Raw genomic sequence first — 26,941 nt, forward strand, 5'->3', positions numbered from 1 at the left:
ACAGATGGCCAGGAGGATTTTATCATCAGGCAGGAACAGGAACCGCATAGTGGCTCCAGGACTAATGTTGTAAAGTTTTATTGCTTAGGTGTCAACAAAGTGTTCTCTTCCATCTCCTTCAATCATGAAGGACAAAACCATCTCCAAGGCGAGGAAGCCCGAGACAGGCAAGGTCGGCAACGGGGAATCAGTCTGAGACTAAGTGCTGAAAGGTCTGGCATTAAACGCAGAGAACCATCTGGCTTTTCTACTTTAAGCTGGATATAGACTAAAGAGAAATAAGTTACAAAACTAATATTTTATCGTCTGTATGGGAATAGCCAACGTAAACAAATATTATCAGTTTGAGCACTCATAATTTGAAATTGAATTATCACATAATTACGGAAATTAGGAATAACCAGGAGAACTTAAACTTAAGTTCAGTTTGCTAGAGGCTTAAGAGAACATTTTAATACTCATGACAGAATCAGAAGTTTAAATGCTAAATGTTTAAACTTGCTCTAAAGTCAACAATTCCCACAAAGTGATAACTTATATTCAGTGTGCTTCTTTCTGACTACCTATGATTCGCTGTCCTCTCACATCTCTCTCATTTGACGGTAACTGAACTAGCTACTTTAGCCCCCCCCCATAAGACCAGCTCATGCTACGCTCAAACACCGACTTGACCGAGGAGTCGACATTAAGGTTCAACATTAATTAAACGTATAACGTTAACCTACCTCAATGGATCCGTTCCATGAAGCTTCTTTCCTCCGGTTAAACTCCTCCGTCTGTCAGAGTTCGTGAAGGAACCCAAAAGTAGACCGGGACACAGAACGATGGTGACAAATGGTAGTTTATTCTACAAAATACGGTGAGGAGTGAGGAGGCCGGCTGGTCGGGACCGGAGCGTGGTGGCAACTCTGCGGGCCAGAATCATGTAAAGCGCAGACAACCAGTTCAGAAAAGCGTACAGGGGCTATCCACGCACAAGTGACTTAACGATCCGGCGGGGAATTTGTGATGAGGCGCAGGTGTGTAAGCCCCGGCACTGAAACTCCTCCCACCAGCAGGACTCACGAGGAGGGGTTCGTGACAGTACCTCCTCCCCGACAACCAACCTCCTGGCGGACCACCCGGAGCCCCGGGTCGACGACGGTAGAAATCCGTAATCAGCCCCGCAATCAGCCTCCACAATTTGACCGCAAACGGCCCAATGTACTTCACCGCAAACGGCCCAATGTACCTCTGGGTCAGCTTCCGGGATTCGGTCTTCAACGGCAGGTTCTTAGTGGAAAGCCATACCTTGTCACCAACGGAATAGGCTGGGGCAGGCGTGCGGCGACGGTTGGCGTGTAGTTGGTAGCGTTCAGAGCAGTCCTGAGCAGGGTGGCCCTGGCCCGATGCCAGGTCCGATGGCAGCAACAAATGTGAGCCTGGACCGAAGGCACAGACAGGTCTCTCTCCTGGGATGGAAACAGGGGAGGTTGATAACTGTAAATGCACTGAAATGGTGACATACCTGTGGCAGAAGTGGGGAGCGAGTTATGGGCATACTCCGCCTAAGGGAGCTGGGGAGACCAGGAGGCCGGGTTAGAAGAGACTAAACATTGCAGCGTAGTCTCTAGTGTCTGATTTGCCCTTTCTGCCTGGCCATTGGTCTGAGGATGGAACCCAGACGAGAGACTGACTGTGGCGCCCACGGCCATGCAGAACGCCCTCCACACCGCTGAAGTGAACTGCGGTCCCCGGTCGGACACTATGTCATTGGGTAGGCCGTGGATACAGAAGATCTCCTTGACCAGCACTGCTGCGGTCTCTTTCGCTGAGGGGAGCTTGAGAAGTGGAAGGAAATGCACAAATGTACTTCGGTCCACTATGGTGAGTACAACTGTATTACCTTCAGAGAGACGTCCAATCATGTCCCCATGTACGTCATTGACCAGGCATTGAAAAACTGCGGGAGCATTAGTGAGACCGAATGGCATCACCAAATACTCAAAGTGACCCATCGGCGTGTTAAATCCCGTGAGCCATTCGTCACCTTCCCTTATCCTTACCAGGTGATATGCATTGCAGAGGTCCAGTTTTGTGAAAATGGTGGATCCCTGAAGGGAGTCAAACGCGGTGTTCATAAGGGGCAGAGGGTACTTGTTCTTGATAGTGATGTTGTTGAGTCCTCGAAAATCAATACAGGGCCTCAGAGTGCGGTCTTTCTTTCCTACAAAGAAGAAGCTTGACCCCAGGGGGGACGACGAGGGACGTATGAGGCCTGCATCAAGGGAATCCTTGATGTATTTCTCCATAGCGAGAAGCCATAGAGATGCTGTAGGATAAGTGCTGCCCGGTATCAATTCGATGGCACAACCATAAGGGGGTAGTGAGAGTGCACGTTGTTTATTAAACAGCAGGAACTGGTGTAAGATTGGGAGGTTGATTGACGGTCTCTTGGCCGCACACAGACTGAGGACAGGCAGACAGAAGACAATTGGCATGGCATGCTGAACTCCAATTGGTGATCCTACCTGTTGCCCAGTCAATGGTGGGGTTGTGCTTTACCAGCCAGGTGTGGCCCAGGATCAGGGGGATGTGAGGCAAACTGATGAGAAAAAAACACAAGTCTTCAGAGTGGTTACCTGATAACCGTAGGCGAACGGGTCCAGTTCTAGTGGTGACTTTGGCTAGTAATCTGCCGTCCAAGGCGGTTGCTTCAATGGCCTCCTTCAACTCTTCTGTGGAGAGCCCCAGCTGTTCCACAAACTCGGAATCTATAAAGCCGTCATCAGCCCCAGAATCAATTAACGTCTGGAACTGCAGACACTGTATAGACAGCTGTTGCTGTCTCTCCGGCGCTGGTGTTCCTCCTCTAGTTGACACCGTCCCAGTTGCATAGGTTCGGGTAGTCTTGTCTCACTTGCCGTGCTCAGTGGTGCAGTATACGCGTTGTTGGCCGCTCCTTCCCAGCATGTTCTGACCGCGGGACGAGCCGTGAAAATGCCCCGATGTCTCTCTCTCCCGATGGGCTGGGGTACTTAGTCGATCTTGTATTGCTGACATGCTGACCGAGAGGCTTTGCAGGCTGCCCATGATGTCCACTAGCGCTTGGGCTGAAACAGCGTTGCGAACGGCGTCCAGATCTGCTAGGTCCATGATGGCCTGTCAGAGTTCGGGAAGGAACCCAAAAGCAGACCGGGACTCAAATGGTGGTTTATTGAACAAAATACGTGAGGAGTGAGGAGGCCGGCTGGTCGGGACCGGAGCGTGGTGGCAACTCTGCGGGCAGAAAAAAACGTTAATTTATGATGAGGCGCAGGTGTGTAAGCCCCAGCACTGAAACTCCTCCCACCCGCACCGTCGTGTCCCAGAAGAGAAATAGTTCTCCTCCACCATCACCCAGAGTGCGTAAGGTTGTCACGTTCCCTGGTATTATCCAAGTAGATTTAACTTTGCTGTGCCAAGTGCTACAATCAAGTAGCATACGTTTAGTTAACATTACTTAACATAACATTTTCATTATGAGGATACATAATTACATCATTTAACACCAAGTGACCCATTAAGAAAATGTGAGATTTTAAAGTAAAAGCAATTTCTTGTAGACTTTACAAAAACATTCAAAATAATTATAACTGTAAAAGGCCAAAATGTTATTTGTTCCAGTGTTCTGTCCCTCTGTGTACTTCCATGCACAAACCTGCATTAAGATCCATCCATCCATCCATCCATCCATCTTCAACCGCTTATCCGGGGTCGGGTCGCGGGGGCAACAGCTCCAGCAGGGGACCCCAAACTTCCCTTTCCCGGGCCACATCTACCAGCTCTGACTGGGGGATCCCAAGGCGTTCCCAGGCCAGTGCAGAGATATAATCTCTCCACCTAGTCCTGGGTCTTCCCCGGGGCCTCTTCCCAGCTGGCCGTGCCTGAAACACCTCCCTAGGGAGGCGCCCAGGGGGCATCCTCACCAGATGCCCAAACCACCTCAACTGGCTCCTTTCGACGCAAAGGAGCAGCGGCTCTACTCCGAGCTCCTCGCGAATGGCTGAGCTTCTCACCCTATCCCTAAGGGAGACGCCAGCCACTCTCCTGAGGAAACCCATTTCGGCCGCTTGTACCCGTGACCTAGTTCTTTCGGTCATGACCCGTCCTTCATGACCATAGGTGAGGGTAGGAACGAAGATTGACCGGTAGATCGAGAGCTTTGCCTTCCGGCTCAGCTCTCTTTTCGTCACAACGGTGCGGTAAAGCGAGTGCAATACCGCCCCCGCTGCTCCGATTCTCCGGCCAAACTCCCACTCCATCTTCCCCTCACTCGTGAACAAGACCCCGAGGTACTTGAACTCCTTCACTTGGGGTAAGGACACATTCCCTACCTGGCATTAAGATGAGCTTTCATTTATTTTGCAAGCTCAGGGTTTGGCACTGGTCTATATTTATTTCCCCCTCAGTCTGAACCCCCTCCCTCATGCAGCCCTTTGCATGATGAGTCATGATCAGCCTGCTCACAGTTTTTCTGATTGCATTAGCACATTTTTTGTAACTATTGGCTGTTTTTGCAAAACTCTACACACAAATAAGAAAACCTTTCACCCAATTATCAAAACATTGTAGTTCTCTTGCAAAAGCGAACACAGCTAGAATAACTCTTCACACCTTTGTAAAAATGGTGTTTTCGTATCAAACAGTAAACACAAGCCATCATCTACTAAGCACACAATGTGCCAACTACACACTGATGGAATGAATGCAAAACACTTTTTGTATTCATTTTGCTTTCTCTGTGTACAGATGTCAATTTGAGGTCATACTTTTTTCATAGTGTAATGTAAACATACAAGGATCCAAACTTATTGGTGTTTATTCACACTCATCAAAACCAAGACAAAGTCAGAACACAAAATAGTTATTTCACAAAAAAAAAAAAAGACAATCAGCCTAAATCGTGTCGTCTTTCCGGGTCCGGCCACAAAATTTCGTCCACATCGCATGCGATATCCTCCAATCCAAAGCACCAGGGAAAATATCTCCTTGAATGCCGTATCCAGGCCTGACATGATGCCTGGTCAATATCTCCACATGCCTCCTCCATTGCCTGTCAAAGGGCTACCTGTTGATGAGGATGACGGTCGTACACCTTCCAGCGCCAGGCAGAGAAGAACTCCTCCATGGGATTTAAGAGTGGAGAGTATGGAGGGAGGTTGAGTGCCTTTAAGAAGGGTGGTCTGTAAACCAGTTGCGGACCAAAGCAGCCCTATGGAAACTAACATTGTCCCATATGATGACATATGGGGTATGCTCTGGTCTCTGAACAATGTCATGTAAGGTGTCCAGGAATGCAGTAATGTGTGCAGTGTTGTACGGGCCTATGTTTGCATGATGGTGAACAACACCATTCTGGCTTATAGCTGCACACATGGTTATGTTACCACCACGTTGTCCTGGGACATTGATGATGGCACGGTGTCCAATAACATTCCTGCCACGTCTCCTGGTTTTACCGAGGTTAAAACCGGCCAAATCTACAAAAAGTAGCTCATGTCCCATGGCATCTGCTTCTAGTTCCATCACTCTCTGGACAAGACAAATGCAACACATCAGGCCCACGCACAGCACTACGGTATGCACGTCCAAATTCAGAACCAATGACACTATAGCTTACCTGCACAGAATCATATCGCAGTTGCTTTACACGTTCTGTGTTTCTCTCGAAAGGAACTTGCTTCATTCTTATTCTGTGGCGCGCAAGTACACGACTTAGTGCAGAAATGCTTACACTGGATATATTTTGAAAGATGGTGTCATTATCAATTATGCGCTGCTGTAATTCGCGCAGTCTCATTGCATTATTGGCAATCACCATGTTCACTATATGGGTCTCTTGCTCTGGAGTGAACATTCTTCCTCTGCCCCCAACATCTGGATGTCTAGCAATTCTGTAACAATTTCAGTATTTTTGCATGTGTGGTACTGTTGTGGTTCTCATTAGAGTACGGCAGTGCTACAAAGTACTTACCGATTCTCATTTCGAAATGTCCTCATGATGCTCGCCACAGTGTGGCGGCTCAAATTAGGCTGAACCCGTTGGCCAGCTTCCCTCAGGCTCATCCCACGGTTGATGACATGGTCCACTATTGTAGCTCTGATGTCATCAGTTATTCTATTTCTTACTCTTCTTACCCTTCGTCTTTCCCCTCCTGGTCCTCTTTTTGCTCCTTCTTGTCCTCTTCCTCTAACTTTCTCTAACCCTCTCGCTTCTTCAACTCCACGTCCTCTTCCTCCAACTTCTTCACCTCCACGTCCGCTTCCTCCAACTTCTTCACCTCCACGTCCGCTTCCTCCAACTTCTTCACCTCTACATCCTCTTCCTCCAACTTCTTCACCTCCACGTCCTCTCCCTCCAACTTCTTCACCTCCACGTCCTCTTCCTCCAACTTCTTCACCTCCACGTCCGCTTCCTCCAACTTCTTCACCTCCACGTCCTCTCCCTCCAACTTCTTCACCTCCACGTCCTCTTCCTCCAACTTCTTCACCTCCACGTCCTCTCCCTCCAACTTCTTCACCTCCACGTCCTCTTCCTCCAACTTCTTCACCTCCACGTCCGCTTCCTCCAACTTCTTCACCTCCACGTCCTCTCCCTCCAACTTCTTCACCTCCACGTCCTCTTCCTCCAACTTCTTCACCTCCACGTCCTCTCCCTCCAACTTCTTCACCTCCACGTCCTCTTCCTCCAACTTCTTCACCTCCACGTCCGCTTCCTCCAACTTCTTCACCTCCACGTCCTCTCCCTCCAACTTCTTCACCTCCACGTCCTCTTCCTCCAACTTCTTCACCTCCACGTCCTCTTCCTCCAACTTCTTCACCTCCACGTCCTCTTCCTCCAACTTCTTCACCTCCACGTCCGCTTCCTCCAACTTCTTCACCTCCACGTCCTCTCCCTCCAACTTCTTCACCTCCACGTCCTCTCCCTCCAACTTCTTCACCTCCACGTCCTCTCCCTCCAACTTCTTCAACTCCACGTCCTCTCCCTCCAACTTCTTCACCTCCACGTCCTCTCCCTCCAACTTCTTCACCTCCACGTCCTCTCCCTCCAACTTCTTCACCTCCACGTCCTCTCCCTCGGCCTCCTCTGATTCTCACTCTTACTGCTCCTTCCATTGTACTCCACACAGACAGCTCACCTGTGGCTTATTTATCGTGCTTAGGCTGATTGCACGTGTTGCACAAGTGAACTAGTTAACTAGTTAGTTAGTTTTCACACGTGAAAGTGTGCCAGACAGTTGGCAAAATAGTGTTAATGATAGCCATACATGTGTATAATTTTGCTAGGAGTGTGTTGGAAATTTGGTAATTGAGTGTAAGCAGTGAGTTTTGTTTAAAGTTTTGCAAAGTGTGTGTTACAAAATTGCAAACTGAGTGCAAAGCAGTGTTTGTGCTTTTAGTTTTGCAAACTCAGTGAGTGGTTTTGCTATACGTATTACGGTAATAGTTTTAGAAATTGTGCTACAAGAATCACAATTGGCGCTTAAGCATATGTTATATGCAGAGTGTGTGTGTGTGTGTGTGTGTGTGTGTGTGTGTGTGTGTGTGTGCAGTGAAGGAGTGTGCTGCAGAGTGTGTGTGTGTGTGTGTGTGTGTGTGTGTGTGTGTGTGTGTGTGTGTGTGTGTGTGTGTGTGTGCAGTGAAGGAGTGTGCTGCAGAGTGTGTGTGTGTGTGTGTGTGTGTGCAGTGAAGGAGTGTGCTGCAGAGTCTGTGTGTGTGTGTGTGTGTGTGTGTGTGTGTGTGTGTGTGTGTGTGTGTGTGTGTGCAGTGAAGCAGTGTGCTGCAGAGTGTGTGTGTGTGTGTGTGTGTGTGTGTAGTGAAGCAGTGTGCTGCAGAGTGTGAGTGTGTGTGTGTGCAGTGAAGCAGTGTGCTGTAGAGTGTGTGTGTGTGTGTGTGTGTGTGTGTGTGTGTGTGTGTGTGTGTGTGTGTGTGTGTGCAGTGAAGGAGTGTGTGTGTGTGGAGCTCTTATCTAAATGAATGAACAGAAACCGAAGCTTAGTCCCTCCTCATACATCTACTAAGCCTCCTCACGCTGGCTCTCTCGTTATTTTCTTGTGGTCATTGTCCACAGCGGTCGTTCGGCTGTTTGGGTCAGCTGGTCTTTTTCTATCCAATAAGCACAAGAAAGCATTTCATTGTTAGTCTTTCATCTGGCTGCGGTCTCTTAAATACGATTGTCTCGCTGCCTTCAGAACGTTCATACCACCGCTTTACGTCTCTGTCCAATCTTCATTATCCTTTCAGCCAGCACACTGCTGCTCATCGATCACAAACATCCCGGTGGCCCTGTTCTAAACTGCGTGACGCTCTATAAACCATGAATATGGATGATTATAGAATCAGAGGCTTTTGTGTGTGTGTGTGTGTGTGTGTGTGTGATGCGTGCCAGTGTTTTTAGATTGCTAATGGAAATCAGAGGCTCCATCTCTGCTATTCAATGTCCATGTGTCCTTGGGACACTTAACCCCAGTGGGCCCCTGCAGCTGTAACTGTGTGTGTGAAGGATTCCCAGTATAAACCACGCTCAACCACCATCACTCACTCACACATAATCGTTCCCTTTTTTAAATCTATTAATACCTGCTCTCCTGGTTTGGCAGACTTCTGTTTGTCCAGTTGCTGGCAGTGTTTTTCCTACATCAGGAATGAAAATGGATTTCAGGCCAATATTTTCAGTAGAGTTGCAGGTCCCCAAAGCCATCTCACCTGGGCGTGTAGCCTCCTCTTCCCCATGCAAATCCCATGTAAATGAGTATCTTCGCAGTTTGCCGTAAATGTATTTTTCTCTTCTTTATTGAGAATCTAGCGCCTCGCACCCCCCACTGAAGTTGTAAATCTGGGGGACTAATCGATGGAAACAATGTGTGTCTACGTCCTCCGACTCATTTCTACTGAAAAGGGAACCTGCCACTTTTCACTCTCGGCGTCACTCGCCATTTGCGTCCAAACTCACATGGTTCTTTGTGGTGTTGATCGGATATATAAATATTGAGGTGATGATGAAGGCCCGTGAGGAGGTGCTTGTTTTAGCATACAGGTTGCAGTATTTAGAAAACATCTGTCTCCTCGTAGTTTCATTGTGAACACTAAGGAAGCTTCACCCAAAGGCTTTTGCCGTGGCGTTCCGGAGCAGATGGAGTCTTTCACGCTCCCTCCCTGTTGTAAAGCATGACTTTGTTACAGTAGGCAAACTCAATCTGTTCCACAGTGAGATCCATGAGCAGAGAGATGGGATCTGACAAGCGGCTTCATGGTGAAGTCGACCCGGCAGCAGGGTCACTGCACTGAAACTACACTCAGCTTTGGGCTGCTTCCATTGGCAATAATCTGCTCCATTTCGTCCTCCTCTCCTTCAGTGGGTGCTGGCCTTTGAGATCTTCATCCCGCTGGTCCTCTTCTTCATCCTTCTGGGCCTGAGGCAGAAGAAGCCAGCGATGCCTGTCAAAGAAGGTAGGCAGTCGAAGCACGACACAAACAGAGACGTTGAGGGGACGGATCCTACTAATCAAATCCACTGTGCTGTCAAAGAGTACAAGCAGAAGCCAATGGATGCACGTTTTGATGGATTTAAGGAGCTTCTAGACAGACAAATTGAAAGGGATGAGCACGCAGTGCTTGATTTGGTCTCGTCTGTTTACAGCTCTGATAGATCGTATTTATTGTCCTAAAGTCTCAAACTGATTGTTCAGAGGTCATTCAGCGTGGACCACTTATCCCGTTATTTTATACAAAACCAACATGTGACTCGCAAACAAACAGCTTTGCTGCTGTTACAAACCTGTGATGTGCCTCTCATCATGTGCTGAAGCTTTTGAGTCCTTTATTTAGCTGTCAGGACTCTTCCACTGCCTTAGTTCATTACTGTTCATGTTGTAGTTGTTATTTTATTTTGATTTATTTTTGTCATTGTTGTTGACTGCTTCTTTGTCTTGTGTTCTGCTGTTCTTTCTTTTTTCGGCTGTCTTTCTGTGCATGATGCATGTTCTCCACCTGTTGGATGGACCAGTTTGTAAGTTTCACCACTAAGGCTAATTCTATCCCCACACCTGATCCTGGCTTACATTATACTGACATGTTGATCTGTTTTGTAGTTGTGTGTGTTTCTGTCTGTGTTTATATCTGATCTATACCATGTATCAAGGACGGCTGTCCTCCTCCACCAGTACACCTCGCCCCTCGCTCATTGTATTAATCAGATATGTCTACAATTCAATTCATTGTATTTTATTGTGTGGCCCAAAATCACACGTCTTTACAGTTTATAAATCTGTAAAGTGAGATCTTCCAAACATGATGATTTTGGCACCCTGGACAAATGTCGTGTCCCATCAGCTCCTCTCTCCCAATCTGAGAGCGGCCCGGGTCCACGATTCCATTCTAACATTGAGTCACATGAGTATGTGGCAGATACATGCCTGAATCGTAAGTCACTTCTGGAGGGAAGCAGCTGTGTTTATGTGCTGTCAACACTTCCTCCCGCTCTCATCCTTTACAGACTTATTTGCTCCTTCACTTGCTTTGATACAAAAGCCTTGTTTTCGGTCGCCGGGCTTGAGTCTCAGAAGCAGTGATGGCGCAGTATGTCTTCCTTACCCTGACAGTTCCCTCTTTAGGGGCTTTAAGGAAGTCACACTCGCCTGTTGTGTGATAAGTATTTGACTGAGTCTGTGAACAGCTGGCTTAATTCACCAATCTAATCAGAGTCGTTTTGTTCTGATGCATTCGGACCCGTTTCACGCGGTGATGTTCACGGATCGCTGGTCAGAGAGGACTGATGTCAACGAGCTGATGTGCTTAGCTACCTCAGAGACCCACTTCATCATCATTCAAGCCCACCACCAGGATGAATGCTGTTGAAGTATCAATTGATAAATGTTTGTTAGACCCGTTTTTTATCTCCTCGGAATTCCTGCGTCGTGGCTTCATGACCGAGGGACTCGTGGTTGTTGTGATTCCCACTTTCATAAAACGCCCTTAAATAACTGCTTGATGCTGCCTGCTGGTTCCTCACTCAGCACTTGGGCTGTTACGTCCACCAGGGATAATCTGACTCCCAGCCAAGAGTGCAAACAGCTGATGGAACGTCCAGTACTCACACAGTTTGTGTTTGTACACTTCATCAGTTTGTAAATGAATGCTGTAGTTAATCAACCCTCAAGTTCTTCTGTTAGATCACATCCACCCGGAAACAGAAATGATGCAGCTGGCTCAGATGCATAGGACTGGTCCCAGGGTATAAACTGCTGAGGCCTGTGGACGGCACCAAGAGGCCGTACATCTCTTTGGATGGAAAAGTTTTATTCATGCACCAGACATGACTGCTGTCCAGCATGAGTGGTTAATGTGGACGATATGACAGACGCAGTGAGCTGGAGGACAACAGGACGTGTTTGTGTGTTTGAATACATACAAGGCCAAACACACAGACGAGCCTAAGTAGCACAGTAACCGTGGTTACGAGAGCTGAAGTTTCCTTTTATTTATCTGTTAAAAGGCTCGTCCAGCCGGCACTTTGAGACGGATGAGGAAAAACAGCATTGTCTTTATGTGCAGCAGAATGATCAGTGTCCCGCGTGCTCTGCGCTGACATCTGGCAGCCTCTGCGCTGACATGTGGCAACCCCTGCGCTGACATGTGGCAGCCCCTGCGCTGACATGTGGCAGCCCCTGCGCTGACATGTGGCAGCATCTGCGCTGACATGTGGCAGCCTCTGCTCTGACATGTGGCAGCCTCTGCGCTGACATGTGGCAGCCCCTGCGCTGACATGTGGCAGCGTCTGCGCTGACATGTGGCAGCCCCTGCGCTGACATGTGGCAGCCCCTGCGCTGACATGTGGCAGCCCCTGCGCTGACATGTGGCAGCATCTGCGCTAACATGTGGCAGCCTCTGCGCTGACATGTGGCAGCATCTGCGCTGACATGTGGCAGCCTCTGCTCTGACATGTGGCAGCCCCTGCGCTGACATGTGGCAGCCCCTGCGCTGACATGTGGCAGCCCCTGCGCTGACATGTGGCAGCCTCTGCGCTGACAGGTGGCAGCCCCTGCTGTAACATGTGGCAGCCATTAGCTGCCGTGCTGCCGTTCAAGGCTCTCATCTCTTTCTCTCCAAATCTAACACAATATCTCTCCCTCTGCTTTTTCATCCTCATGGTCCCATTTGGTCTTCATCCTCTTTTTTTCTCCATCCTGGGTATTTCTTTGCCTCTTCCTGTGTCTGTGGTTCTGTCTCTTTTCCTTTTTGTCCCCGTTGTTCCTCCCTCGTGTCCAGCCTTCTACAGCTCAGCCCCACTCACCTCAGCCGGCATTATTCCCATCATGCAGTCGCTGTGCCCAGATGGACAAAGGGATGAGTTTGGTTTCCTGCAGTACAAGAACTCCACGTGAGTAGCCTGGATCAGGAATCACTTAACTGGTCCTTGCAGAGCCATTATTTGTCTTGAATGAATCATTTGTTTCGTCCATTATTGTCTGTGCAGACACTTGAGACGAGAACAAACGTTCAGAAGGACTCTCCCTGATAAAAATGTAGCCATGTCATTCATTTGAATGGAGATGGTCTGTCAGCGCAGCCCCAACACAAAGGGCTACATGGTGACTAAACCATGTCGGGTCTTCATGCAAACAAGTTGAACCAGGTTCTATTTCTGCTACGCAACAGGCACAATGGAGTACAAGTGCATGCCTCTGCTACTTGCATCGCATACATTGTGCTGTATTTTATAGCATCTTCTAGTAGTCGGGTATCGCTGGAATCGCTCCACCGTCCATGAAGAACCATTGGCCTGTTTGTTTGATAATTTAAATGCCTCTTGATTTAATTACTAATGAGAACATATGAGAAGACACAAATTACCAGGATTATTAAATAAATCCTTGATCCTCACGGAAAGCACTTCTTTCAGAGCACTCTGCGTTTCTATATATCCAGATGTATTTTCTTTTCGCACCATAACGTTGCTATTTTAATTTTGTTGTCTTTTCTGCAGATTACAGATTAGTCTGTGTGTGGGAAACACTGTTCACTGTCCACATGTGTGAATCTCTCTCCTTCAGTGTGACCCAGCTGCTGCACAGGATCAGTGAGGTGGTTGAACAGAACCGCCTCTTCTCATCCGATCGGCCTGGTTTGGGTCAAGAGCTCGAGAAGCTGCAGCAGCACCTGGAGAGTCTCAGTTCAAGCCGTCTGCCTGCGGACTACAGCTTCAACAGCAGTGAAGGTGTGACAAACACTGGGGATCTAGATCTGTCTAGATCCCCAGTGAGTATGCAAGCGGTCCGAAGCACAGTCCATTTAACGTCACGGCTCGCCAAGCGAGGAACTTCCAGCGATGCGCTAGCCAATGAAAACATAGCTTGCAGCAGAGAAGGGAGGGTTGAAGAGACATCAGCAGCCCTGATGTGATGTAGTTTGCTTCAGCGTGTCATGGGATGTTCTGCTGATACTGAATGTTACTTCAAAGAAGTTTTATCTTGATTTAAGAAATTTATCATCCTTGATTTTTTTTAGTTTAAATGGTGTTTTTTATCCAAACATCCAAGCATTGTTGAAATGCTCTTTGTTTAAAAAGGTAATTTTATAATTAAAAAAGTCATCCAAAGTGTGTTTTGTCTACACGAGGACACAAATAAAACATAAGTGATAGTTTATCCATGCACACAGTACAAATGCAGAAATGCACATCAAAAAATGAGTGAAATGTTCACTGAGACAATGTGAATAAGACTTGGAAATCGATGTCTATGCTGCAGTTCTCCACCTAAAGGCATAACCAAACCGTGACAGCAAACAGAGGTCCCTTTTACCCCCCAGGGCTCACGGAGATGTGCTGCAATCATTTGTTTTGAGGGCATTAACCAGAAAAATGTCAAATTAAAGTCGTAGGATGGGGTGATTAACACCCAGGCTTTTATGTTTTATGTCCTGGCTATTATAGAAAACATAGAACACAAGACAGTGACCATAAATCTTGAATGCATCCAGCAGTCTACATAAAAATGAGTTGTTTTTATTATTTGAAATGCAATCAAAAAATACTCTAGAGAGACTGAACCGTGAGGAATGGACGTATAAGTTCACCACCGATGGTCTGCCAGCCTCTTCATCGTTACGTTGCTGTTCTTTAGTGAATAAAGTATGCATGTACTAACAGAAAGCTGCAGTGAAATGACGGCGTGTGTTTGGGTTGCAGGCTTCACGCTGGCCAGCGTGTTGAAGAACCCGCCGGTGTTCCAGCAGTTCCTGGTCAGGAACCTTTCCCTGTCCAACTCCAGCAGCAGCCTGCTGCTCAACGCTCCAGTCAGCCTCCGGGAGGTGAGGCACCGCCGCCGCACACATACAGGGATGCTTGGAGATACGAAGAACACTGAATCCACACAAAGACAGATCCGTAGGTCGAAGGTCAAAGCGGATTCCGAGAAGGCATCCTTTAATCTGACGGTATAAAAGGAGGCTGCTATAAGATCAAGGTAGCAATGACCGTATAGAATAGCCAACACGGTATGTCGTCACACTCAGGGCTCTTTCACTGAAACCCATAGTTTTTTGTACTACGATTCTGGATTGAAAAGACTTGCATGATTAGACCAGTAAGCTTCCAGGTAAACAGTTTCAGCTGTTTTATACAACCTTCCCCACATTGTTAAAAGCTTTATATAACAGGGCTTTGTTTTGGGGCGTGACTTACTGCTTCCCTATATTCAGCTACCGAAAAGTGAAAGGAGTGGAAGGAGTGGAAGGAGTGGAAGGAGTGGAAGGAGTGGAAGGAGTGAAAGGAGTGGAAGGAGTGAAAGGAGTGGAAGGAGTGGAAGGAGTGGAAGGAGTGGAAGGAGTGAAAGGAGTGGAAGGAGTGAAAGGAGTGGAAGGAGTGGAAGGAGTGAAAGGAGTGAAAGGAGTGGAAGGAGTGGAAGGAGTGAAAGGAGTGGAAGGAGTGGAAGGAGTGAAAGGAGTGGAAGGAGTGGAAGGAGTGAAAGGAGTGAAAGGAGTGGAAGGAGTGGAAGGAGTGAAAGGAGTGGAAGGAGTGGAAGGAGTGAAAGGAGTGAAAGGAGTGAAAGGAGTGGAAGGAGTGGAAGGAGTGAAAGGAGTGGAAGGAGTGGAAGGAGTGGAAGGAGTGGAAGGAGTGAAAGGAGTGAAAGGAGTGAAAGGAGTGGAAGGAGTGGAAGGAGTGGCCTTCTGCAAACCATCTGGGAACATCGGACCCCAAATAACAGTAACATCATATTATATCATAGGGCTGACAGGCACGTGCACAGACATTTGGGGGGCAGGTGCTCAGACCAAAACATAAGGGCACCGTCGCCAAAACGATTCATGAAATTAAAAATAATAATAATATTTCCAACTTATATATTTATTTGTGTTAACAAGCTCAAACTGAATAAATAATGACCAACAGGCAGAAACAGACACAACCAGTGCCTGTTGTACTTATAAGGTACGAGAGGCTGTACTTCAAACTTACTGCTCAATCAGGTGGGGGGCGAGATGCAGCCCACCCCGACCGAACGCTAACATTAAACTTTCATATATCTATATATAGATATAATATCGTCCCTGTTGCTACGCAACAGACAAACATTGTAAACATCACGTTTGTTTGCTTAGCACCAGAGGTTGGTTGATGATTAGCGAGGAGATTAATCAGTACGTCTGAAAACATCCCAGATCTCGTTCTTTCACATCGCCCATGACGTCCAGCTGAATTGTCCTCTTACGCTAAAATGTGTCACAAAACGCTGCAGAAACTCGCATTGCCCGAATCGCTTTCTCGCAGCGTCTCCAGTCTTCTTTCCTCGGTCGCGCTGCTGCAGGTCCTCTGCTTTTGGAGTCTCTCTTTTCTTGGTATTATGCTGCAAATTGTGTAAATGAGAAACAATGCTGTGCAAAATAATCAAGAGTGACTTAATCTCGATAAAGCTGACAGCACACACACGTGTTTTTTGCTGTTTGGTGACAGACGTGAAGCATACGCAGCATCACACTGGTGACATGCGGGCGTGTGGGCGACGCGCAGCACGTCGGGGCAAAATTCTCACAATAACTCAAGTAAATGCCCCGATATCAAAACACATTTGAGGGGAATTGATGACAGAGAGAGTAAGTTTTATTTTAAATACTGATGGATGAGGAAAGGGGCACTTTTGTTGTTCAGTACGGTGGGGGGCTGCTGAAGTCTTGCCAGGCTTGTGGCACAAGGTGATGGTGAACTCAGATGAACTTCCCTCGTCCCAAACCAGGGCCGACTGCCGGCTTGGGGACAACAAAGTTGTTGTTTTGCACTAAACTATTTCTTTAAGCTCCTTTGTCCCACAATGTTTTGGTTGTGAATACCTGCATGTAATCACTTTACATCCTACTGATGTTTTTCTTCATGTTTTGTTGAACTTGTGATCTCAGTTTTATTCTGTCAGGGAAACCAAATCAAATGAGTGATTCTTTGCAGCGCCATCAAACATAGCCAGCAGTTTTGAGTTGTCACTCATGTCCGTGTCATGTGTGTGTGTGCGTGTGTGTGTGTCCTGAAGGTGTACAGGCTTATCTTCGGTACATCTCTCAGAGATGGAGGAGGAGCCCAGAGTTGGCTTCAGGGGACAAAAGACACCATCCCAAAACCTGAAGAGATAATTAATCACCTGGAGGTACGTTCATTGGACCCACACTTTTATCTGCGTGTATACGTGTGGCACCAAGTTCCACTTTGTGGTGGCAATCGCTAGCTCGACTGCAGTTAGTTACCCAGCCCACCACACACGGAGCAGCGCCCTCTGCTGGGCTGGTAGCAGAGCAGCTCATCTCCGCGCCGATGACGTACATGTGGCCTCGTCTTCCCAAAATAAACACTTTTAGTTGTTGTTGTTTTTTTTACTTCTTTGAGTTCGCCGGGACCTTCATGTTCACAAAGAGGGTGATGAGGCCAACAGTCGCTATCACATCCAAAAAGTGCCGCTGTATGGAGACCGAGTGATGGAAACACAAAGACGTTGTGATCTGTTTCTCACAGGGCTCCCTTCTGACTGGAGCCATGCTGCAGGCCCTCACCTGCGGGGAGGGCGGGGCCAACGACCTCAGGAAGGTCCTGCCGGTGCCTGAAAAGCAGCAGCCGCTGCTGCAGGCCTATCACGGCGCAATGTGCGGCGGAGGGCAGGGTCAAAGGTCAGAGCGCTTCAGGCTGATGAGCCTGCAGTTGGGAGAGCAGCTCGACACGCAGATTGTCAGTGAGAAGGTACATCAGAAATGTGTGACGTCAAAAAAGCGATTGGTTATTCGTACAGCCGTTGTTCTTCCCCCTTGAGCGGCCTGTGCTTAGTCCAGAACAGACATTCATTCAATTTGATTTGATTTGGCAAAGCTCCAAAGCACAAATTGTCCCCAGAGGGCTGTGCAGTGTGGACACATGCGTCCTCTGCCTCTCACATCGGCACAGGAAACAGTCAGAACCTGAAGTTGAACGGCAGAGGATCCCTGACCCGGCATGTAGGAGGGATCCTCCGTCACTATTCTTTTTTTTATCACAAATGAATGGGGAGGCCTGCACGTCTCGGGATGTCCCTAATGGGACTTTCCTTGGATCACTGCACTGGTTAATGGACTTCTATGGCCCTCAAAGTGCTTCATTTCCGTTACCTGCACCTGTAAATGTTCTTCATTGGGCAGGCTGCCCTTCCTCTGTCCCTCCTCCGCTTGGTGGTTACGTCACAAACCTTTCTGAGCATTGTAGTTACAGATAATGGACAGCACCCTAGTCGCCCCCATTGCTCCCTGCTCATGCAACTAATGGGCGGTGAGTCGCGGCGATGAATGAAGCTGGGAAGCTGACGTGTAGAGGGCTGAGGAGGCTTCCTGCAGTCTGGGGCTCCAGCTCTGGGAACGACTCCTTCCTCTCTCATCTTCCTCACAGATACAACAGATATATTTAAAACAAACACGCACAATCTTTCGTTCTCATACAGCCTTTAAACTGCGAGTGGGAGACATGAAGCCGCTGGCGGATGTTGTGTGTGACCAGAAACGTTCAGCTCGTCTCCCCAATGACTGATAAACATCTTTTACCTTGTTGGGCTCCATAGTCCCAGTTGAACGCAGCGTGAGAGTAAACTTGTGCAATACCTTTTTAATTGTATTATTAATTGTGATGATTATCCAGATTCCAAAAGGTGACGGCACGGGGAATTCATTCTTGTATAACAGAGAATTTGGATCACATTATATTTGTTTGTTCTCCACCAGCTCCACTTGGAACAGTACAGCTCGCTGGTTCCGCTCTCTCAGTCCGACCTGGGGGCCTTACTGAAGGACCTGGCTCACGTCGAGCGGCTTCTGAAGGACGTGGACCTGCTCTCGGGCCTGGCCCGCCTGCTGCCCAAAGGAGCGTGTACCGGTCGGGCCTCAGCCTCCACCGCAAACACCACCGGGCCGCTTAACGCCACCACCACCACCACCTGGGGCGCCAACACCACCGACATCCCGGCAGAGGAGGGGCCGGAGGGGGCAGAGGCAGGAGGAGGAGGAGGAGGAGGAGGCAAAGCGACGGAGGAGGTGGAGAACCCTCACTCTCAGTTTTCTGCATTCGTGCAGCTGTGGGCCGGACTGCAGCCGATCCTGTGTGGACACAACAGGTGGGTGAAGCCGGCCGGGGCGACGGAGCAGCAGAAACGTCGTCAAACGGCCGCGTGGTTCACGAGAGAACAGATGCGCGTCTTTACAGCCTTTTCCCTGGACTTTAGTCATTGTGATCACGATAAAAGAACCATTTACCACCTGCATTAAGCAGAGTTTTTGAATGAAAGGCAGGACCCTCCTGGACGTCTCTGAACTAGTGTTAGTGAGGTGTCCACACTCCCCTCGGCCCCCTGGACGTCTCTGAACTAGTGTTAGTGAGGTGTCCACACTCCCCTCGGCCCCCTGGACGTCTCTGAACTAGTGTTAGTGAGGTGTCCACACTCCCCTCGGCCCCCTGGACGTCTCTGAACTAGTGTTAGTGAGGTGTCCACACTCCCCTCGGCCCTCATGGACGTCTCTGAACTAGTGTTAGTGAGGTGTCCACACTCCCCTCGGCCCTCCTGCACGTCTCTGAACTAGTGTTAGTGAGGTGTCCACACTCCCCTCATGGACGTCTCTGAACCAGTGTTAGTGAGGTGTCCACACTCCCCTCGTCCTCCTGGACGTCTCTGAACTAGTGTTAGTGAGGTGTCCACACTCCCCTCGTCCTCCTGGACGTCTCTGAACTAGTGTTAGTGAGGTGTCCACACTCCCCTCGTCCTCCTGCACGTCTCTGAACTAGTGTTAGTGAGGTGTCCACACTCCCCTCGGCCCCAACGGGTCCGGATCCATTTAGCAAATCAACTTTTGCTAATTACACCTCAGGGAAATTTTTGCTTAAACTATAAAAATAAGAGCCAAGTGAAGTTATTCGCTTTGTCCTCAGGAATCAGAATCAGAATCAAAATATGCCAAACATACAAGGAATTTGTCTTGGCGGTTGGTGCGCGACAGTAGACAGACAAGACAGCAGTGCACAAGTAATAAAATAAAGTAAAATGAAATGCTAATGTTAATGTTAGTAGAATAAGGCTATGGGTTAGTATAAAACAAGGGAATAAAGTTAAACATTTTAAATATTAAAAAAGTTAAAAAGAAAAATAAGCATAAAGTGCACTAACGAACAAGTAACAGACAAGAGACAAAGTAACAAAGTGACGACAAAGTGATGAATTGCAGTTAAAGTGACGTGTGCAGTGTGAGGGGGAGTGACCGGTGGGATGTTATAGTCAGTCAGTGGGGGACCGGCTCTGTTGATGAGCCCGACTGCCGACGGGAAGAAACTGTTCGTGTGGCGGGAGGTCTTAGTCCTGATGGACCTCAGCCTCCTGCCAGATGGAAGGGGCACAAACAGGTCGTGTCCGGGGTGAGAGGGGTCGGCTACCATCTTTTTAGCTGCTTCAGAGACCTGGAAGCGAACAAGTCCTGCAGGGACGGCAGATTGCAGCCAATCAGCCTCTCTGCAGAGCGGAGGACACGCTGCAGCCTGCCCTGCTCAGTTATTTTAGTAGTCTATGAAATTACACTGCCGTAATGACCTTTGACCTGTGTCTCTGCTGTAGGATCATCGAGCCGGAGGCTCTGAAACAAGGGAATATGAGTTCTCTTGGATTCACCAGTAAAGAACAGAGGAATCTGGGTTTACTGGTTCACTTGATGACTACAAATCCCAAGATCCTCTACGCCCCCATTGGCTCCCAGGTGGATAAAGTCATTCAGAAGGCAAGTAGGTTGGTGTATGAGCAGCGCTGCTAGCATGTTAGCAAGCTGCGCTCAATGCGGAGGCCGAAGGAACCCGCCCAGTGCTGTATGATGACGCTGTTACTTCATTAACACACACACTGTCCTACATACACATCTCATCATCAAATACGTGTTGGAGCATCACATTACTGCTGAAAATAGATCCCAAATTTCTTCCTGTTTAAGGGAACGCTGTTAAAAACTACAGCGGCCTGCTTTTGATCAAATTCTATATTTTTCTTATTATTATAATCTATTAGAATTATTATTTATTGTATTTTTATACCTTCTGTTTTCATTTATATATAAACAGCATATATAAACAAATATACATAATTAGTCTCCATATCACGCTGCATATGCAGATTTATTGGCAGATGCATGAAGAGCACTATAATATATAATGTAAAATAAGGGCGTGAAATGAGGGAATGGTTTCATGCGTTAGATTCCAGCATGAAGCCTCCCCCGGTCCTCTGTGGGGGAGCAGATGCTTGAGATAGCCGTGCGGCGTGGGAGGAATAGAGATGGAGGGAGGACACATGGCGGCGTTCATGCCAAATGTAATGAACAAAATCTAATATTTCCCATCTTTCGCCACTCAGGCAAATGAGACGTTTGCATTCGTTGGCAACGTGACGCACTACACCCACGTGTGGCTCAACATCTCCGCACAGCTCAGGACTTTCCTGGAGGAGGGCCGGCTGCACAAGCACCTGGTGTGGCTCCGGCAGGTGCGCTCGCTACGTTACTCGTCAGTGTCCATACATTGATTGACAGGAGTCTAATGTAACGCTGCCTCCTCTTCTCCCCCCCCAGCTGTCATCAGAGCTTCAGCAGCACCCGGAGCTGTTGAACGGCACAGACAGCGAGCTGGTGCAGGGGCTGATGGAGGGCAACTACAGCCTTCCAAACATCTCCACCCTGCTGGGGCAGCTGGACACGATCGACAACGCCGCCTGCGGCTGGACGCGCTTCATGTCTAAGGTTGGTAAAGTGCGCGATAGTGAGTCGGCCATGTCACATGACCTCCAGGTTGCTGAGAGTCCACGAACAGTAAGTAGCAGGGATGTAGAGACCAAGGCTGTGACGTCATCGAATAGAGCCACTCCCTTTTCCCTTTGCGCTTAGCAGTAGTTTGTGATAAGTGTCTTTGCCCCGGGGGCCTCCAGGTCAGCGTGGACGTCTTCAAGGGCTTCCCTGACGAGGACAGCATCGTGAACTACACCCTGAACCAGGCCTACCGGGACAACGTGTCCGTGTTTGCCAGTGAGTCGTCCCGCTGCGATCGTGCTGCCTCATTAAATTACACTAGCACCCGATGTTCTGTTTCGGATGGATCGCACCCTCTAGTTGGAGGGACGGGACCAGAGTGCGAGGGGTCACGTCCATTCTCCCCCCTCAGGACAGCAGGCGTGGATTAAAGTTGGACCTAACATATGTTCCTTGTGCTTTAGGTGTGATTGTCCAGACTAACAAAGATGGCTCCCTGCCGCCTCATGTTCTCTACAAAATCAGACAAAACTCCAGCTTCACAGAGAAGACCAACGAGATCCGACGGGCCTACTGGCGCCCGGGGCCCAACACCGGGGGGAAATTCTACTTCCTGTACGGCTTTGTTTGGATCCAAGGTAGGCGACGCCTTCCTGGGTGCCGGATCACCACTGATGAAAGCAGCTTGAACATGTGATGCATTATTCACACGGTCACATGTGGACGTCCACTTTGTTTGGAATCTGAAAAAGGTCGACCTTTCTGTCTGCAGATGTGTATGTAGATGTATACAGATGTAGACAGATATGTCCACAGGTCCATGAGGCCCGACTTTAAGGTTTGACACAATGTATTTTGAATCTGAGAGAAGAGAAGCATCGTCTCACACGGCCTTTTATTTCATAAGAAGAGAACAGGGAAGCTGCTCATCTGACACAGAACGTTGAGCCCAACTGACTAAATGTGAAGTCGGCCCAGAGCTGATCTGAGGATTTACCTCATGTGGTGGTGGTGGCGTCTCTGCCTCCACCTCGATACCATGTAGGCAAATAGAATGTCCTAGTAAGTGGACACGAGATGAAACCATCCTACACGCCCTAAAGTCTAAAAGAGTGATTATGATACAATATGCTTTGCTGTATTTGACAGGTAATCACCAGCTTTGACAAGCATTAGTTTCCTCTGGCTCCGCCCACAGTTCACAGACATGCACCTCGGTTAATTCATCGCTTTAAATGGCCTGTAGGTGGGAAAGCCTCATATCTGTCAGCCCAGTTTAGCGTCCTCAACCGCTCCACAGCCCTAAACTGGTTAGGCAGCCACACATAACGATGGCTGGATGGATGGAGGAGGGAAGCTGGACCGTTATAGGTGTCACATACGGGTAGTCAGGGTGACTCCCAAGGACACTGTGACACGCAGACAGTAGGAGGCTCCCTAGTATCAAGTTGCTGCAATGGATGATGTTATTGCTTCACTTTGCTGGGACGCTATCCGAGCGATCGGAAACGGGAGCGTGAAGAGTTGACAGAAGAGAAGCAGCATCGGTTACTCTCTCTGTCTCCCTCCCCAGATATGATTGAGAGAGCCATCATCAACACGTTTGTGGGCCACGATGTGGTGGAGCCCGGTAACTACGTCCAGATGTTCCCGTACCCATGTTACACCCGAGACGAGTAAGAGTTGCTGTTGCTGGTGGCCTTCTTTAGGTCATCATGTTGAGATTTCATACAAATATGATGTCATATGGCGTCAGCTAAATGCCATGTAGTGTAACATGTGTGCTGCACGTTTGTACCGTGTGAACGTGTGAGTATTTGATGACGATTCCCCGTTTCAGCTTTCTGTTTGTGATTGAGCACATGATGCCTCTGTGCATGGTGATCTCCTGGGTTTACTCCGTAGCCATGATGATTCAGCACATCGTGGCTGAGAAGGAGCACCGGCTCAAGGAGGTGAGACTGTCGGGTGGTGTGTCTGCCACCACCTTCTCTGGTTACATGTCAGCCATGTTTGGTGCTTTGTGTCACTGTGGTTCCTTGCAAGATATCTATGACCATTAATAGAATCATTTATAAAGAATTCGGGCTGCCAATATTAACGTGTTAATCTATGCGATTAATGTGGCCGCGATTAATGCGATAAAATATTTTAATGCAGTTAACGCAACGTTGCTTACTTACGGTGTGCTGGAAGTAAACAAAGTTGATCCCCCAGAAATGAAAACGCTGTTAGATCGAAGAGAGCGAGGCGGGAGCTGAAGATGCAGATCACGTTTTGCGTTGGAAATAAAACAAGCAGAAGAACTGTGCAGAGCAGTTCTTCTACGTAGGGGGGGAGCGGCTAACAGACCACTTTACGCACCGCTACGATAGGCTAAGCTAGCTGCTAGGCTACTTCCATCTCTACATGTACCCTGCGCGGCACACAGTCTGCAGAGGACCTCCGCTGTGTCCCTAAAGGACCGAGGTTTGAAAACGTCCTGCTGAATGTGGGGAGACTGTTGGCACCTTAAACACAGCCGTCAAATGATGGAGAGTTGAGAGCAAAGTGTCCAAAATACACACTTTAGTGATTACTCATTGCTTGTAAGATTTAGTCTTAAGAAGAAAAACAAACTTTTAATCGTAATGAATGAATTTCAAAATGTGCGATTAAATAACCAGATCCCTGTAAATCCCCATAAAACCCTAAATCACTATATTTTTGTAAATCCCATGCGCAGACCCAACAATACTACTAATACCACTACTATATCATTATATTATGATAAACATAAAATGTACATTAAAATGGAGGGTAAAGGCAAGAAACTAGTAAGAATAAATAAAGTATACTAATGTCAATTAACATACACATGAATATGAGATCAATTATTGACCGAAATAAGTAATGTAGTGTGTGTGTGTGTGTGTGTGTGTCTATTCCTTTACCTGAGGGCAATACTAAAGCCCTGCAGCTCTCCTTTGAATCACACTATTTTAGTTTATGAAAAGTAAAAACGCCCCCACCGCCACTGAATGACCAAACCCCCCAGAGGTGCAGCTGCAGAACACACTAACCCTCATGCCACCTGTCAGGTGATGAAGATGATGGGTCTGAACAACGCCGTCCACTGGGTGGCTTGGTTCATCACCGGCTTCGTCCAGCTCTCCATTTCGGTCACCGCTCTGACGGCCATCTTGAAGTACGGCAGAGTGCTGCTCCACAGCAACCCCTTCATCATCTGGCTCTTCCTCACCATCTACGCTGTGGCCACCATCATGTTCTGGTGAGACCTCTTGTTCCATCAAACGAGCGTCCCTTTCCACAGCTCAAATGAAGCCAGTGTGGTCAACTGTAGGTTAACATAAATGTATACACTGAAATATGTGTGTGTTTTTTAAAGTAGCCTAATGTCACCGTTCCACTCTTCCACTGTGCGTCCTCTATAAGTGATTTCATGAAACGAGATGAAGGAGAAGCCCGTGTAACTTTCCTTTGTTTTCCAGTTTTTTGGTGTCGGTAATCTACTCTAAAGCCAAGCTGGCTTCAGCTTGTGGAGGAATCATCTACTTCCTCAGCTACGTGCCCTACATGTATGTGGCCATTAGGGAGGAGGTCGCCCACGACAAGATCACTGCCTTTGAAAAGTGCATCGCTGTAAGGCCTTTCCTCTTTTTTACCACCTTTTGGGTCAAACTGTTTTCTTCATGTGTTGTCACTGTGGGGAAAAGTGCAGCTGATACTTCCCTCCCCCCTCAGTCTCTGATGTCCACCACGGCATTCGGCCTGGGCTCCAAGTACTTTGCTCTGTACGAGGTGGCAGGCGTTGGCATCCAGTGGAGGACCATCAGCCAGTCTCCAGTAGAAGGCGATGACTTTAACCTGGGTCTGTCCATGATGATGCTGATAATCGACGCCGCCGTGTACGGGGTGCTCACCTGGTACATCGAGGCTGTGCATCCGGGTAAACAACCTCTGCTCATGAGTCCTCACCGACCAACCTTTCAGATGGAGACAAATCAAAGGTGTTTTCCTCTCCCGTAGGAATGTACGGGCTTCCCCGTCCCTGGTACTTCCCCCTGCAGAGGTCCTACTGGTCGGGCAGTGGGCGTGTCGAGACCTGGGACTGGCCGTGGTGTGGAGGCGGGGCTGCCCGGCTCAGTGTGATGGAGGAAGACCAGGCATGTGCCATGGACCAGCGGAGATCTGGTACAGACAAACGCTCTTGTTCTATAGATTCACCTAAACAGTGAAAGTTATATGATCAACACTACCGGGACTTTTATTCCTTGTGTGACTTCTGGCAACAATTCTCTACCACTAAACATTTGTACACGTCCAAACCAATATTAAAATCTTTAAAAATATATATTTCTAGGTACAACCGGCAGCTGATTAGCTTAGATTGGATTAGTTTAGCATAGCACATTTGGAAACAATAAAAAGCAGCTAGTTTAAGGTGAAAAGTATTAACATTGTGATGCTACAACATTGAGAGAGTACGTTTAGAAAGATTTTCTTTCAGGAACTGAGTCCCCGTTACTCTGGATATTAACAACGCATTATTATATTATTTTGTAGAGATTAGTCCCAGCAGGTTTTTTTAAGCAAGTGTTTTATATTATTGGTATAAGTACCGATAATCTAATCAGAATTATGCACGAAGAGACGCCGCAAAAATCACATTTCAACAGGAAGCTGGAGGCCAGCAGAAGCCGTCCATGGTTATGTGAGTGAGTGCAATGAAAAGAATAAAGAAATAAAGCGTCAAATAAGGACTGTTAGTCCGTTAGATTAGTGACTGGTCAGGAATCAGCTTAGTACTTAGGAAACATGGCCTTTCCTTTACAGCCACACAAAGCCACAATGCAACCTGGCTCACACTGTGAAACCATTGGTTCTGACAGGAAGCGCACCGATGTTAACAACCTAAGTATCGTAAATAAACTACTGCCGGCCCAAGCGGACATTCTTACATAACGTTACGTAACAATGTTAACAGCCTTTGCCTCCTAGGTGACCCCCCCTCCAGCCATCCCGTTCTCAAAGAGCTGCGCGCCGGTTGTACTCGTTTCACCACAGTGGCTCATTTGCTATGTCGCTTGCTCTGACTGAAAGCAAAAGAAACCCTGAACCACCACACGTGTGGTTTGCAGAAAGGTACATTGGGAAGGAAGAGAGGCAGGAAAGAACCAGGACCAGGAGGGCGGGCGGCTGACGCAGTGGAATGAGAGGCTTTGCAGAAGGGCTCATCGCTGCTTTAATGCACAGTGAAACGTTTCCTGGCAACAGCTTTAAGAAGAGCCTGTCTTTGTGCACCACTTATCGCCCCAGAGGAGATGCGCGGCATTGAGGAGGAGCCGAGCCACCTGCCGTTGGTGGTTTGTATCGACAAACTGACCAAGGTGTACAAGACCGGCAGTAAGCTGGCCCTCAACAAGCTGAGCCTCAACCTGCATGAGAACCAGGTCGTCTCCTTCCTGGGACACAACGGCGCTGGCAAGACCACAACCATGTGAGCGATTACTGCTGACACAAATACTGGTTATAAATAAATACATTCTAACATGTTGTGCCCTTTTAACTGCGTTCACTTATGTTGGAGGCTCCAGTAAACAATATGTGCAGGGGAACAACAAGGGGAAATTGTTTAACCGCTGCTACT

General features: G+C 48.1%; 1 protein-coding gene across 2 annotated transcripts in view; it reads left to right on the forward strand.

Annotated features, from left to right (window-relative positions):
* Positions 1 to 26,941, forward strand: part of abca2 (ATP-binding cassette, sub-family A (ABC1), member 2) — a 49,314-nt gene that overhangs the window by 6,481 nt on the left and 15,892 nt on the right. Inside the window, exons 2-20 of one of the 2 annotated variants that reach the window (XM_078087439.1) lie at positions 9,378 to 9,471; positions 12,289 to 12,400; positions 13,074 to 13,237; positions 14,210 to 14,331; positions 16,542 to 16,655; positions 17,018 to 17,239; positions 18,244 to 18,632; positions 20,118 to 20,277; positions 20,904 to 21,032; positions 21,118 to 21,285; positions 21,471 to 21,567; positions 21,756 to 21,929; positions 22,865 to 22,967; positions 23,132 to 23,246; positions 24,372 to 24,562; positions 24,783 to 24,933; positions 25,036 to 25,240; positions 25,321 to 25,485; positions 26,611 to 26,791. In XM_078087439.1, coding sequence (XP_077943565.1) covers positions 9,378 to 9,471; positions 12,289 to 12,400; positions 13,074 to 13,237; positions 14,210 to 14,331; positions 16,542 to 16,655; positions 17,018 to 17,239; positions 18,244 to 18,632; positions 20,118 to 20,277; positions 20,904 to 21,032; positions 21,118 to 21,285; positions 21,471 to 21,567; positions 21,756 to 21,929; positions 22,865 to 22,967; positions 23,132 to 23,246; positions 24,372 to 24,562; positions 24,783 to 24,933; positions 25,036 to 25,240; positions 25,321 to 25,485; positions 26,611 to 26,791 — 3,056 coding nt within the window. The remainder of the gene's footprint in view (positions 1 to 9,377; positions 9,472 to 12,288; positions 12,401 to 13,073; positions 13,238 to 14,209; positions 14,332 to 16,541; positions 16,656 to 17,017; positions 17,240 to 18,243; positions 18,633 to 20,117; positions 20,278 to 20,903; positions 21,033 to 21,117; positions 21,286 to 21,470; positions 21,568 to 21,755; positions 21,930 to 22,864; positions 22,968 to 23,131; positions 23,247 to 24,371; positions 24,563 to 24,782; positions 24,934 to 25,035; positions 25,241 to 25,320; positions 25,486 to 26,610; positions 26,792 to 26,941) is intronic. The other variant, XM_078087440.1, reaches the window with a different exon arrangement.

This window comes from Gasterosteus aculeatus, chromosome 13 (assembly GCF_964276395.1).
Source record: "Gasterosteus aculeatus chromosome 13, fGasAcu3.hap1.1, whole genome shotgun sequence".
NCBI classification, from domain to species: Eukaryota; Metazoa; Chordata; class Actinopteri; order Perciformes; family Gasterosteidae; genus Gasterosteus; species Gasterosteus aculeatus.